Source organism: Rhinopithecus roxellana, chromosome 13 (genome assembly GCF_007565055.1).
Source record: "Rhinopithecus roxellana isolate Shanxi Qingling chromosome 13, ASM756505v1, whole genome shotgun sequence".
Taxonomy (NCBI): Eukaryota; Metazoa; Chordata; class Mammalia; order Primates; family Cercopithecidae; genus Rhinopithecus; species Rhinopithecus roxellana.
The window spans coordinates 3755834-3771029 of NC_044561.1; the positions used below are offsets into that span (position 1 = coordinate 3755834).

At 52.6% G+C, this 15196-nt stretch overlaps 2 protein-coding genes across 5 annotated transcripts in view; both read left to right on the top strand.

Moving 5' to 3' along the window:
- Nucleotides 1–12130, top strand: part of CCDC134 (coiled-coil domain containing 134) — a 31489-nt gene extending 19359 nt beyond the window's left edge. For all 3 annotated transcript variants that reach the window (XM_010374681.2, XM_010374809.2, XM_030915101.1), the window contains one exon: nt 7090–12130. In XM_010374681.2, the coding sequence (XP_010372983.1) occupies nt 7090–7215 (126 nt within the window). In that variant the 3' untranslated portion in view covers nt 7216–12130. The remainder of the gene's footprint in view (nt 1–7089) is intronic.
- Nucleotides 12131–13367: 1237 nt separating this feature from the next.
- The window catches only part of SREBF2 (sterol regulatory element binding transcription factor 2), a 77840-nt gene continuing 76011 nt past the window's right edge, over nt 13368–15196 (top strand). Inside the window, exon 1 of one of the 2 annotated variants that reach the window (XM_030915804.1) lies at nt 13368–13626. In XM_030915804.1, the coding sequence (XP_030771664.1) occupies nt 13539–13626 (88 nt within the window). In that variant the 5' untranslated portion in view covers nt 13368–13538. The remainder of the gene's footprint in view (nt 13627–15196) is intronic. The other variant, XM_010374590.2, reaches the window with a different exon arrangement.

Consider the following 15196-nt stretch of genomic DNA (forward strand, 5'->3'; position numbering starts at 1 on the left):
CAAGGTTGCTTGCTGCAATCATTACCCTGATAAATGGCCCAGATCAAGAACAGCCACAATCTTCCAGTCTTGGTTTATACAGCAAGAAAACATGTGTGGACACTCAAGGCTATGACAAATTGCCTTTCCCAGCAAGGGGTCACCCATAGAGATGCTTTATTGCTGTGACGCCAGTTCTTCTTGCTATGCAGGTCATAGATGCCTCACTTAAACGCAGGAGGAGGGTGACAGTGTAGGCCACAGAGAGAATGGGTGCCATGATAAGTTGAGTCCAGCTTTATCATAATGTGGTCTACTTGGACATAACCACAGCAGCAACATACTTTCCTTACATGCTGGCTGGGGACAGTTCCGAGATTTTCCTCACTTTTTGATATCCCACGTGAGCTTGTCTCGCAGGAGCCCCGGATTTGCTCGACTTCCCTCACACACTCCCTCCATGCTGGTGAGAGTTCTGAGTTCTGCTTCTTATGTACCCATCACTAGAGTCAACTCATATCAGGCTGTGTGCCAACCACTGTCCCTGTCCAGGGGGCTTGCCCTGTCCCAGCTTCTCAGATGCTCACAGTCTGATGGGGAAGGCAGCAGGGAAACAGTTCCAATCCAGTGTTACTGTTATAGTGGTAAGAAGCATAATGAGCTGTAGACCTCTGAGGGGAGCCTGACCCAGCCTCGGCAGAGAGGTGGTGGAGGCTGTGGGATGAGTTAGTTGCTGGGTGGACCAGCTGAGGCAGGGCCTTCCAGGCAGAGGGACGAACTTTTGCAAAAGCTCAGATGCATACCACATTTGTTCATTCGGCATCAAGTGAGTATCTATTGCATCCTGCCCCTTGGGGAAGCAGGCTAGCCCTTTTCTCCTGGGAGTGGCATTCTAGTTGGGGAAGACAGGCAGTCAATTTAAAAATATATAATATGGTAGGTGGTGACAAGGGCTGTGGAGAAAAAAGGGGAATGTGGTTAACGAATGCCCGGGGTGAGATGGGGTGCAGTTGCTATTTCACATGGCCTGGATACTGTCTTCCTGAATTATCTGAAGGAGATGAGGGAGCCATCTGTGTATCCCAAGGAAGAACGTTCCAGGCTAAAGGAGCAGCAAGTACAAAGGCTGTGAGTTGGAAGCATATTTGGGGCTGGGGAGTGTGAGGAAATGGGGTCAGAGTTGTAGGCCTGATACTGAGACCCTCAGAGGTCTTCACAAGGGCTTTGGCACCTACCCTGAGAGACCTGGAGAGCAGGGTGACAGGCTGTGACTTACCACTTTATTTTTATCTATCTATCTATCCATCCATCCATCCGTATTTTTTTTTTTTTTTTTGAGATGGGGTCTCGCTTTGTCGCCCAGGCTGGAGTGCAGTGCAGTGGCGCGATCTCGGCTCACTGCAAGCTCTGCCTCCCGGGTTCACACCATTCTCCTGCCTCAGCCTCCCAAGTAGCTGGGACTACAGGTGCCCGCCACCATGCCAGCTATTTTTTTTTGTATTTTTAGTAGAGACAGAGTTTCACTATGTTAGCCAGGATGGTCTCGATCTCCTGACCTCGTGATCCGCCCACCTCGGCCTCCCAAAGTGCTGGGATTACAGGCATGAGCCACCGCACCCATCCGTTATGTATACATGTATTTTTAAGATGGAGTTTTGCTCTCGTTGCCCAGGCTGGAGTACAATGGTGTGATCCCGGCTCACCACAATCTCCGCCTCCTGGGTTCAAGAGATTCTCCTGCCTCAGCCTCCTGAGTAGCTGGGATTCCAGGTGCAGACTTACCACTTTAACGGGATCATCTGGCTGCTGTGTGGAGCATGGTCGGGGACCAGAAGCAGGGACACAGAGGTGGAGGCTGCTGTGCTCATCTGTGTGCCAGTTGATAGTAGCTTGAACCAGACGATGACAGTGGATCTGGTGAGAAATGGTCAGGTTCTGGTTCTCTTTTGGAAGTAGAGCCAGTGGGATTTGCTGAGGAAGCAGATGTGGTGAGAGAGAGAGGAGCGTTAAGCATGACTAGAAGACTTTTGGCCTGAGTGTCAGGAAGAATGGGACTGTCATTTTTTCAAATCCTTGGAGAGGGTATCAAGAGTTTTTTCCTGCACCTGGTGAACATCAGAGTAAAGATGTCAAGGAGGCAGCTGGATATTTGACTCTAGACTTCAGGGAGGAAGTAGAAGCTGGACCTGTAAATGTGAGAGCCATACCTATGTAGAAGGCACCAAAAGCCGTGAGATAGGACACAGTCACCTGGGGCATTGGGCAGGTATAGAAGCAGTCTGAGGACTGAGGCCTGGGATGGGGCTGGAGATAGAGGTTGAAGGACTGAGGAGGAAGCAGCAAGAACCCGCCGAAGGAGCAGTCAGCATGATGGTGGCCACCCCAAGAGTTTCCCAGAGGCCACACGAGGAAAGCTTTAGAGGAAGTAGGGAGGGAGCGATCGGCTTGTCAGACGCTGCTGGGAGGTAAAGAAGGTGAGGACTGAGAATCGACTGCTGGACCGAGCAATGTTGAGGCCACTGGTGGTCTTGATAAAAGCTGCTTTGGGGGGCGGGGTGCTGGGAACAAAAGATTGGATTTCCAGAGAATGAGAGGAAAGGAAGTGGATGTGGCAAGTGTAGACAGCCCTTTCGAAGACTTTTCCTTTCAAAGAGAACAGTGTAATGGGAGAAGAGCTGGAGGACAATGTGGTTTCAAATGTTAGTCCTTGGGAGAGACCACAGCAGGCTTGCACTGTGTGGATGGGACTGATCCATTAGAGAGAGAGAAACTGATGAGGCCAGGGGCCAGGTTGCTGGAGCCTTATCTGGAGGAGGTGGAGGGGTGAGTTGTAGTGCTGGGGGAAGGCTTGGCCTTGTACAGAAGAGCAGATCCTTAACCTTGAACAGGAGGGCAGGCAGAGCATGTGGGCACAGAAGTAAATGGGTTGGTGGGTGTGGTGGTGGAGCTGTGGGGGTTGTCTCCTGCTGCTTTCATCCTCTCTGTGAGATAGAAAGCAAGGTCATGGTCTGGGAGTGAGGGGAGCACAGAGGCTTGAGGAGAAGGTATGTGCAGGAGAGCAGGAGGATAAGCGGACCAGGAAATGAGCCTGGATTGCTGGCAGCACGGAGGGCCTGCTTGTGGTTATAGTAGGGCTAAGGAGTTAGAGAAGATAGAAGGCAGTGGCCAGAGTGGCATGCTTGAGGCTATGGAGGATATGGTTGTTGTCAGGGACAGGCAGAGCAGGGTAGCTTTTTTTTTTTTTTTTTTGAGACGGAGTCTCGCTCTGTCGCCCAGGCTGGAGTGCAGTGGCGCGATCTTGGCTCACTGCAAGCTCCGCCGCCTCCCGGGTTCAAGCCATTCTCCTGCCTCAGCCTCCCTAGAAGCTGGGACTATAGGCGCCCGCCACCACGCCCGGCTAATTTTTTTGTATTTTTAGTAGAGACGGGGTTTCACCATGTTCGCCAGGATGGTCTTGATCTCCTGACCTCGTGATCCTCCTGTCTCGGCCTCCCAAAGTGCTGGGATTACAGGCGTGAGCCACCGTGCCCAGTGGAGCAGTGTAGCTTGAAGACAGGAGGAGATAAGGCTGGAGATGTAGCATGGGGTCCGGGCCCTTCAACACCAAGCTTAGGAGTTTGGGGCTCTATCCTGGAGCCAGATGCATTTTCACAGAGCAGGCGATGAAGAGTGAATTTGGAATAGAGAGGAAATAAATTGGAATAGAGAGGAAATAAATTGATAACTAGCCTAACAGTGAAGACAGCGGAGTCACAGGGAGGTACTGTAATCAACCTGAGGTCTCACAGCCAGTAAGTGATGGAATGAAGGTTCAAATACATGTGGTCTGCCTCTTGAGCCATGCTCTTAACCACAATGCTGTGTTGGCTGTCAGCCTGCTGACCTGACCCAGGCTGGTCAGGTATCATCAGGGGTGGCCAGGGAAGATTCCTGGGGAGACATCTAAAGTAGGCTCGAAAGATGAGTAGGCACTGCCAGGCCTAGGTGGAGAAGGGGATGGGGAAAGGATGGGTGTGTTTCTCTTCTGACCCAGCTAGTTTGAGCTGAGCCCGCTGAGACTGAAGGGGCTAAGATCTCTTGACTTGCCCTTGCCCAGCCAGAGTCAGAGAGGAATGGGGTCTCTGTGGCCTAAGGGATCTCCCAGCTCCCTGTCTTAAGTGGATCAGGATTCACTCACAGAGATAGGAGCAGAGTGTGGTAGGGAAGTACTAGGCAGGGAAGTGTGCAGCCTGCGAGGCTAGTCCTAGTTGGGCCTACCACATGCTGTGTGACTCACTTACCTTCTCTGGGCTACACTTCTGTGAATTCCCCCCATCTTCCAGAGTCATGACTTAGGCAGATTACTCCACAAGGTGGAGCTATTTGTTTGTTTTTAGTATCTACTTTGATCAGATCAAACGTTTGTCACTATTGCCCTAAGAACAAATAAAAGGGTGTGTTTTACAGCACAGCTACCTCAGTTGTAGGCAAAGTACATCTTCACTTAACATCATCCATAGGTTCTTGGAAACCGTGACTTTAAGTGAATCTATGTATTACAAACCAACTTACCATAGGCTAATTGATATAAATTAAGAGTTAAGTTACTACAGCATATTTCTGGTCAAAAAACCATTACCAGATTTTTTTTTTTTTTGGAGACAAAGTCTCGCTCTGTCGTCCAGGCTGGAGTGCAGTGGTACAATATCAACCCCCACCTCCTGGCTTCAGGTGATTCTCCTGTCTCAGCGTCCAAAGTAGCTGGGAATACAGGCGCTCACCACCACACCTGACTAATTTTCATATTTTTTAGTAGAGATGAGGTTTCGCTATGTTGACCAGGCTGATCTCGAACTCCTGACCTCAAGTGATCTACCCACCTTAGCTTCCCAAAATGCTTGGATTATAGGCATGAGCCACAGTGCCCAAGTGCCCAACTCCAGTCTTCAAAATAAAGACCAAAACACTCTTAATATGAAACATTGAAATAAATGTGAACTATACATACATTTAAGAAAGATTCATCAAAACAAGTAAGATAATTATTTATCCATTTAGTTCCATTCAAGGTCCAGCCTCTCCCAGCAACTCAGAGCATAAGGGAGGAACCAACCCTGGACAGGACGCCCTCCCATCACAGGGCGCACTCACACACACCTCCACAGTCAGACTGGGACGTTATAAACATGCCAGTGAACCCAACATGCACATCTTTGGGATGTGGGAAGAATTTGGAGTACCCAGAGAAAACCCACCAGAACACGGGGAGAATGTGCGGACTCCACACAGTGGCCCCAGCCAGGAATCGATTGTTTTTTTTTTTTCTCATCCACATTATAATGACACGACCTTGAACTAAACCACATTATTCGAGGACCTGCTGTACTATTGTATTTCCTATTCTAACGTGGCTTGCTCATTCATTGAAAAAACACATATTGAGTGCTCTCGAAAAGCCAGGAAGACTCTGTGCTAAGGCCTTGTGGCAGAGGACACTATCCTCCTACCCTCATGGAATGTGGTGTTTGGGAGGGCGATGGGCACAAGAAAGAAGGAATCAGGACAAAGTCGAAGAGAGCACACCACCAGGAGCAGCCTCTCAGGGAGTCAGGGCAGGTCTAGAGGGCAGTGAACCAGCTGAGCCCGAGCTAACGTGGCAGAAGGGGGGTTGCTGGAAAGAGCATTCTGGGCCTCGGCCGCAGCACATGCAAAGGCCTGGAAGTGAGAGGGTACAGGGAATCCAAGAACATAAAGGCGGAGGATATGAGGTAGGAACAGAGAGGCAGCCGGGGTAGACCTGCAGATACACCGTGTAGAACTTTGTCTTGAGAGTCATGGAGAGCCGTGGAAGCTGGAATGTGACATGAACAGATTTTCATTTTGAAAAGATCCGTCCAGCACAGTGGCTCATGCCTGTAATTCCCAGCACTTTGGGAGGCTGAGGTGGGTGGATTACCTAAAGTCAGGAGTTCGAGACCAACCTGGTCAACATAGCGAAACCCTGTCTCTACTAAAAATATAAAAATTAGCCAGGTGTGATGGTGGGCGCTTATAATCCCAGCTCCTTGGGAGGCTGGGGCAGGAGAATCGGTTGAACCCAGGAGGCAGAGGTTACAGTGAGCCGAGATCGCACCACTGTACTCCAGCCTGAGCGACAGAGCAAGACTCTGTCTCAAAAAAAAAAAAAAAAAGAAAAGAAAAGAAAAGGAAAGCTCCAACTGCAGTGAGGAGAATGACTTGAGAGGGACCAAAGGGGATGTGGAAAGCCCTTGGGAGGCCCCTAGAGTCATCCAGCAGAGAGGCGGAGTGGTGATGGGGGCAGCAATAGTAGAGACAAAGAGGTGGATGGGTTTGAGAGATTTAGGGCTTGAAATCAGCCAGGCCTTGGTGATGGACCCAAGGAGGGAGAGGAAATGCTGGGTGCAGGTAGGGCTCCTGGGTTTCTGCCCTGCTGCTCATCAGAACAGGTACTCTGGGAAGAGGGAACCATACTGAGTCTAGGGTGCATTTGGGACATCCTAAAGGAGGTCTCAGACAGGCATTTGAACGTGGAGATGCAAGTTTGAGGGGTAACTGACCACACAGGCCAACAGAAGCTATGAGTTAGATGAGACGATCTGGAGAGAGACGAGGGAGGAAAACCAAGGTCCTGGGTTGCAGTTGAAGAATGCCCCTCCCCCCCGCCATCCCCCACTGCCAATGAAGTCCTTATTCTCCACCCCCTCTACTTGCTCTGTCATCTGTGACTCTGGCTGACCTCCTTCCTCTCCTCCTGAAGGGTGCAGCAGGTGTGGGGCTCCCGGGTCTGTGGTGGTCTCAGCCACTCTATCCCCTCACCCTGGAGGAATCTGTGTATCATTTCTCAGATGCCCCATGTAGGTTCCCACCTCAGCATCTGTCCCTGCACCTGGAATACTCTTCTCTTCCCTCGTGCTGTTGGTTTGGCAAACTCCTGCATATCTTCCAACACACACTCAGCAGTTCTCCCCAAACCCGTTTCACTGTCTCCATGTCTGGGGCAGGGCCTGTGTCCAGGGAACCTTCCTATTCCCACAGCCCGCCGGTGGCCTAGCTCAGAGCAGGCTCTTTGCTGTCACAGACTAAATCAGACTTCTCTTCTCTTCCCTTCAGTTCATTCCCAGCACTGACCCTTTCCAGAAGGCCCTGAGAGAAGAAGAGAAACGCCGGAAGAAAGAGGAGAAGCGGAAAGAGATCCGAAAAGGCCCAAGGATCTCCAGATCCCAGTCTGAGTTATAGCCCTGGAGCAGCTCAGGGCTCAAGGGGCCACAAGGAGGCAGGTCGGGAGGAAGAAGAGGTGGAGGTGTGGTTGTGGTGGAGAGCACCAGCCAGCCCCTTCCAGAAGGAGAGGCCACATTTGCCCAGCCCCCTGGAGCTGGGTCTGAGCCCTGGCTGAAGGGACTGAGCCTCATATGGCTGGATTTTCTCTCAGGGGCCTCCTGCTGAAGGGGCCTTCAGAGGACTTTATACTGGAAATATGACCCTGTGCAGACTGCTGGGGGAGGCAGGGGGATGCCTGCCTGGACCCTTTTGGTGGCTGAAAACCTCTGGCCAGCTGGCTTCCACTCTTGGGGGGGAAGCAGCAGAAGTAGGTTCTGAGCCACAGGTGAGGGTGCCACCCTGCTACTGGCCCCACTGTGTCACAGAGCTGCCCAGCACAGGTCCCAGCCCCTCTGCAGAGACACAATAAAAGCCAGCGGACCCTTTGGACCAACCAAGGCTCAGGGATGTAGAAACAGCTTGGAGGATGTTTCTGCCCCACCGGTGGTGGGGGCCAGGCCCTGGTGGGGCAGAGAAGCAAGGGGCTTGGCTTGGGCCTCCTGTTCCTACCCCAGCACTGCCCTTGACAAAGGATTGGTGTTGGGAAGGGACCTGGAAGTGTCCTGGGATCTGAGAAACATTTAGCTCAAGAAGACCTTGGAGCAACATGATCTCTGTCCTCAGATGTCTGGGGACAGTCATTGAGCAAGTACAGGGAAGTCAGCTTGTTCTCTTCAGCAGCACTGGAAGATAGTCAACCTGTGGGTGGGGGGCTGCAGGGGGACAGGCCGCAGCCCTGCAGGAGGCCATACTCTGCAATGGCTGCCATAAGCTGCATGGGTCAGACAGCTTCACGTCTCAGGAGGCCACAGGGCAGGGAAGATGCAGAGGGCATGTGGCCCTGGGTAGGGCAGCTGCCCTTCACTCATGCCCCTCCCAAGCAGAGGAGGGAAGGGCTTTAGTGAGAATTCTAGCTCTGCCGCTTTGACCTTGCCAAGTCAGGATCTGCCTCTTAAAGGAGCAGAGGAAACCATCCCAGATCCCCTCGACACCCAGCCCTCTACCACTGACAGAGCCCAAGTTAGATCTGAGTCTTAGCCCTTCAGATTGCTGCCTCGCCCTGGCCCACCCTTCCCCCCCCGTGCTGCAGCTTCATTGGCAAAATTAATTTGATGGTATCTGAATCCCCTGCCCAGCCCTAACCTGTTTCTCTGAGGCTGGCCTCTCTGTGGGGCTGTGGCAACAAAGGGAAGCTGAGCCTTACGGAGGCCTCATGGAAGGGCCCAGAACATCCTGCACCCGTCAGTTACTCAGAAGTAAAGGGACAAGAAGCAGCTGGAAGAGAGCTGGGTGTGGGGGCTGGAAGGAGTGCTGGAGAAATTTCCCCATCAGAACTGTACCAGCCACCTGGGTCCACTCACTGGGCAGTGGAGGCAGGGCAGTGTGATGGGACTGACTCAACAGACCTAGCTCTGTCTCCACCCTACCCCTCTCAGGTTGTGTGACCCCAGCCACATGGACACCAGAGTCTGTGAACTAAAGGGCTGGACCATGGCGTTAACAGTGGAGGGTGTCCAGGTTCTTGGTGTCTTGAACAAAGAATTGGACAGATGCACAAAGCAAGGAAGGAATGAAGGGTTTTAATGAGAATGAAAGGATACTCCACAGTGTGGGAGAGGGCCTGAGCATAGGGGCTCAAGGGGCCTGTTACAGAATTTTTGGGAGGATTCCAAAAAATCCCCTAGAGGATTCCATTGGTTACCTGAGGTACACCCTATGTAAATGGAGAGGATGAAGTAAATTTACAAATTCATTTACAGCATATGCCCTATGGGGAGGATATTTCCTGTTATAGCTGAAGCGTGAATTGGCCTTATGTTCCGTGCCTCCAGACCCTGTTTTCCTGCATCAGTGGGAAAGGGTCAGATTCACTGGCTCAGCTGTTTAACCTGTCCTGATGCCAGCAGCTGGAGCTAGGGGTCAGGACCAGCCCACAAGCTCTTCCCTGCCGGGAGGACCAGGCCAGTCACTGTCCTCTTCATGCTGGAGAGTGGTCGTGGTTGCTGACTTAGCAGAGAAGGTGCTTCACTTTCCCCTTAACTGGGGAAAAAACTTTCTAAGAACCAGGCCTGCTTGGCAGCAGACCGAGCTTTCTTGGGGTGGCAGGGAGGTCAAGGGATACCTCAGAACAGTCAGGAGTGGATCCAGCTTCGGCTGGAGGTTCGTTCTATTGAATAACTTCTAGGGTGTCTGTCATTAGCAGGATTTGTATAATGTGAAGCAGAGCTGGGCAACTGGAGAGCAACGGGGAAGGTAGCCCAGTGTGGTGGCAAGACCTGGGCAACTTGGGACCAGCCTGCGCTGTCTCTTGCCAGCTGTTGTTATCAGAACCAGGCTCTTCACACTCAGATCCTTGGGCCCCCCCATCTCAGAATGCCCGGTGGTTGAAAGGATGAAACCTGGAATTTAAGTGACTTCTCAGTGATGTGTGCCCTTCTCTGATGGTTCCTTGTTCATCCCATAGATTTACTGACTGCCTGCTGTATCAGAGCCAAAGAGAGGGGCCTGGTCTTACCTATCTCCTCATCTGCCCCTTCTGGCACCGCTTTCCTCCTGGGCTCTTCCCTCTAATACCTTCATCCTCTCTCCATCTTGGTTAATCCTGTCCTTTCCACCCTCAAATGGGCACCTTCAAAGAAACAAATAGAACTACTCCACTCGCAGCCTCTCTCCTTCCCTTTGCTGCCACTGTAGATTGTTACAGTCACTTGCTCCAGGAAGTCCATTTTCTGAGTCTTACTGCAGGCAGAGCCCACCCCCTCAGCTGTAAAGGCCCTAGGGCACATGTTTGTCCAGCCGCCTCTTGCAGCTGGGATTGTTACGTGACTATAGCTCTACCAACTGTATATACCACTGTGGGAGTCGTGCTGGTGGTCACAGGTACCGGGGCAGCAGCAAAGGGGTGGTTCTAGTGCCAAGTTCAGTGACCAGTGCCAGGGATGCCCAGTGGTGGCAACAGTGGTGTTCTCAGTGTGATCTTGGACATTGCTTCTGTCTACTGAGCTGCTAGGCCCAGTCTTTGGAACCATCGGGGAGTCTGTGAGCTCCCTGATATCTTTTAAGCCAGCGTTTTCCAGTGATGGCACTATTAATGTTTGGGGCTGGATAATTGTTTGGTGTGTGTGTGAGGAGGGCTGTCCTATGCACTGTAGGCTATTTTAGTAGCATCCCTGGCCTCTCCCTACGAGATGCCTGTAGCAGTCCCCCAGTTATGACAACCAAAAACGTTTCCAGACATTGCCAGATGTCCACTGGGAGGGAAAACCCCCCTGGTCCACAGCCCTTCTCCTTATTCTAGTCCCACATCTTCCTCCCCTCCCCGTCACTGTTCTCAGAGAAATGCTGTTGACAACTCCTTGAGGTGATTCTCTCAGGCTTCTTGTTGTTTGTTCCCTGCTGTCAAGCCTGAGCCTGCTGTCACTTCTGGATTCTTCTTTCCTCACCTGCCCCCATTTGCATGAAGTTTTTGTGGGGCTGTTTCTATCTTCTTCTTGGGCAGCCATACCCTCTAAGACTTAAAAGCTGAATACTTGCCATGTTACTACCTGATAATTCTCATCGCTTATGTTTCCAAAACCAAACTTGTTATTTCCCTCTCTAACCCCATCTCTGTGTCAAACAGTGGAGTACATACTTTTGGTTAATCCAATTGGAAGGTTTCCTAGAGGAAGTAATATCTGAACTGAATCCCGAAAGATTGAGGGAAGAGGAAGAAAAGGACAGGTGCTCTGGATAAAAGGGGGAAGTGTCAGAGGAAGTAAATGAAAAACCATATATAAAATTCTCTTCTGTGACCTGTAGCAGGTGCCCAATCCATGGTAGATATGGAAACATAGTGTTTACCAGTCTCATCCATCCCTTTTCTTTTCTTCTTCTTTTTTTTTTAAGACAGAGTCTCACTCTATTGCCAGCCTGGAGTGCAGTAGTGCTATCTCGGCTCATTGCAACCTCCACCTCCCAGGTTCAAGTGATTATCCTGCCTCAGCCTCCTGAGTAGCTAGGACTACAGGCGCTTGCCACTGCGACCAGCTAAGTTTTGTATTTTCCGTAGAGATGGTGTTTCACCATGTTGACCAGGATGGTCTTGATCTCTTGACCTCATGATCCATCTGCCTCGGCCTCCTAACGTGCTGGGATTACAAGTGTGAGCCACCGCGCCTGGCTGTCCATCCCTCTTCAGATGAAGAGCTCAGGTCCTGAGGAGGGAGTTGTCAAAAGCTGCTCTATATCTCAGAGCCAGCCGTTGTCCTCCTGCTAGCCAGAGCAAGGTACCACCTGGAAGAGATGTTCAGTTACGTGGGACCCAGGGCCAGAGGGAAGATATCAATGTTTCCTGAGGTTCGGGTCCAGCCACTATTCTTCCACCATTTCTACTGAACCTTCACTTGTACCCCCTCAGTCTATTTGGCCAGGCATCACGGCCTCTGGGCAGGTTCACCAGTGAACTATGGGAACAGGTGCTGTGTGCCACCTCTGGAGGGGGTTACTGAGGGCAGGACACATTCTTTTCCCTGCCACAGAGATGTTCAATAAATATTGTCAATTGAATGTGCAAATAATCTCACTTAACCACAGCTATGAGGGATACTATTTTATCCCCATTTTAGAGATGACAAAACTGAGGCTTAGAACAATTAAACAGCCCAAGGACACACAGTAAATTAGTGGATCCACGTGTCTGCCTCCACACAGCCTGTGTGTTCTTAATTATTGATTACTAAGCAACAGCTGCCTCTCACAAACTGGCAGGAAACTTATTTTTCCCTTTTATCAATATATTGTGAAAGCCTTTTCTTGCCAATAAATATACATTTGTGTGTGTAATTTTTAATGATCCCGTGGTATTCCATGTGTGGATGTAATTTACATATTCATTTCCTTATTCTCACCTCTTCCTAGTTACAGTGCTTCTTTTTTTCTTTGAGACGGAGTCTCGCTCTGTGGCCCGGGCTGGAGTGCAGTGGCACGATCTCGGCTCACTGCAAGCTCCGCCTCCCGGTTTCACGCCATTCTCCTGCCTCAGCCTCCCGAGTAGCTGGGACTACAGGCGCCCGCCACCACCCCGGCTAATTTTTTGTATTTTTAGTAGAGACGGGGTTTCACCATGTTAGCCAGGATGGTTTCGATTTCCTGACCTCGTGATCCGCCCGCCTCGGCCTCCCAAAGTGCTGGGATTACAGGCGTGAGCCACGGCGCCCGGCCTACAGCATTTCTTTAAGCACTTGTAATTTTTATTCCTTAGGATAAATTCCTAGAAGTTTACAACACGACCAGCTGCGAGACGGGGCAGTGAGGTGCTTCAAGAAGTGGAAATTCGTGGGTGGGCTGCGCTTCAGAATCCTGGTGGAACTTTTTCAAAAAACTCGTGCCCGGGCCCCCCCGCTCTCAGGAGGCCGGCGGCGGGCCTGGGCACTGGCGTGGTTTTCAGGTCCTCAGTGGTTCCGAGGTGCCAGGGATTGAGGACCACTGGAGAAAGCGCGAGGTCACGGCGGTTGCAAAGCAGAAGACGTAAAATCCTGACCGCCCTGGGACAACTCGCAACCCTGTCAGCCTCTGTGCCCGCCTTTGTAAGAGGGCTGGGAGAAGCGGGCCTTGGATGACCCGGACTCCGGTCCCGAGCACTGGGGGGCCAGGTTTGACTCCGCCGGTTTTCTCAGGCAGTCAGGGCGCGGGGAGGCAGCTGGGAAGATGACGTAATGTGCTCCCAGCCAGGGCTGGAGGCGGCCAGCGGTAGCAGGTGGAGGGTGGCTTGTTAACCCTTCACTCCCAGGCCAGTGAACGGACTTGCGTGTGGCGCAGATCCAACGGAGAAGGCAGCGGCTCCTTTAAACAAGGCGAAGAAGGTTAAGATGATGACCCGGCGGCTACTCCGGGCATTCGCTCCGAGACCGCGAGGGGAGGGACCTCACTATGCAAATTTGAGCTGCTGATCGATGACGCGCCATCACCCCACGCGCCGCCTCGCGCGCCCATTGGCTGAGATGAGCCTGGTCCCATTGACAACAAACAGGGGGGCGCGGGGCCTGGAGGCGGGGCCGCAGGGGGCGCGGGATGGGGCGGGGGAATCCCGCCCCGCCCTTTTCGTGCGGCGCCCGGGCGCAACGCAAACATGGCGGCGGGTGGCACCCGCCGGTGAGGCGGTACCGGGCGGGGGTTGTCGGGTGTCATGGGCGGTGGCGACAGCACCGCCCCCGCGTCTCCCTGAGCGGGACGGCAGGGGGGCTTCTGCGGTGAGCCGGGCGATGGACGAGAGCGGCGAGCTGGGCGGTCTGGAGACCATGGAGACCCTCACGGAGCTGGGCGACGAGTTGACCCTGGGGGACATCGACGGTGAGTAGTGGGTGGGTGGGAGTGCGGGGGCCGCGCGGGGAGGAAGGGGTTACGGCGGCTCGCCCGGGTGCGCGTGCGCCCACCCCCAGACAGCCCCGGCTCGCGCGGGAAGAACCCCGAGCGCACGGTCCCCCCGGCGGTCCCCAACCCTTCCGGCGCTGCAAGCTTGAGCCCTGCCCAGCCGCGCCGCTCCGGGAGGCCGTGGGATCTGGGGCGCCGCGGGGCCGAAAGCGGCGCGAGGGTCGCGGGTTCCAGAGCACGGGGCCAGGGACGTCGCGGGGGCGTCTCAGGGAGCGGCCTAAGGAGAGAGCGTGGCTGCCGCCTCCCTCGCGCGCCCACACGCGCTTTGCGTGGTCCGCTCTCCCGCCACCCGCGACCGTGCGTCGCACCTGTCACTCCCTGCCCGGCCGCGGGGGCGGCTTTGGGATTCCCGGGACCCAGCCCCCAGTCTCCGCGCCCCGAATCCCTGGGCTTCTCGGTATTGATCGACGGCCAGGTCGCCGGGTGCTCCGCGAAACTTTGGGCAGCGACTGCAGAAGCAAGTTGCTGATGAAGAGAGCAGTGGCGGCGGCATGTGGACACATCTCTCCGGGATGGAGACCCGGGCGCTCCTGCTGTCACGCTGCAAAGGGAATTGAGCAGAAGGAATTTTGAGTTGTGGCCCCTCGGGTACGGGCTGGGGAGCGGGTGGCCTTTGTTCCGGCGCCTTAACAGCGGAGTGGAAGAGCTGGTAGGAGCCCAGGGATCCTCTCTTAAAATACTCATTTTTCGACCACGGGAACCACGATTTAGAGAGGGTCAGCGGCTTGCTCAAGGTCACCCAGCTGGTTAGAGCCTAGTTCTTGCAGTTCCTGGGCCAGTATTGGTTTTTCTCTACCCCTCCTTTCAGGAAAGAGTCCAGTTGACTAGGCTAATAATCTTACTAACTCGATAATTGCACTCTTATGTTCTAGGGCCCAAAATACTTTGTATTATTTCACTTCTTCCTCACAACAATCCTGTGAGATATTCTTATTACCCCTATTTTAATGCGGTAATTAAAGAAGCTGAGGCCAGGAGATGTTGACTTATCTAAGGCCACTCACCTTAGAGAGCTTAGGCAGAAACACAGGTGCATTGTACTTTTCAGTTTTCAGCATGCTTTCATGTCCAGGATCTCACTACGGCCTTGCAGGCATGTATGATGGCTACATCCCCATTGTGCAGATGAAGAAACAGAAGCAGCAGAAGATTCTCTTTTGGGGGAAGAGATAAATGCAGCAAATTGAAAAGGATCTGTTTGCCATTTTCCCATTTTGCTTTTGTAATATTTCTCCCCTTGGTTTGTCCTTGCTTTCCATTTTGGTCTTGTGGGCAGTGTTGTAAGACCCTTAATTGAAGCCCCAGTTCTAACCACAGACTCTTTACTAAGTGCTCCTAAATACAGAAATGGGTTAACAGATGGGGGGTGGGGTAGGTGGGGGTTGAGAATATAGCAAGGGCAGCTAACATGTTTTGAGAACTTACGTGCCAGACGGTGTTAAACACTTACACATGTTAATGTTCTCAATCCTCATAACAACCCTGTCAG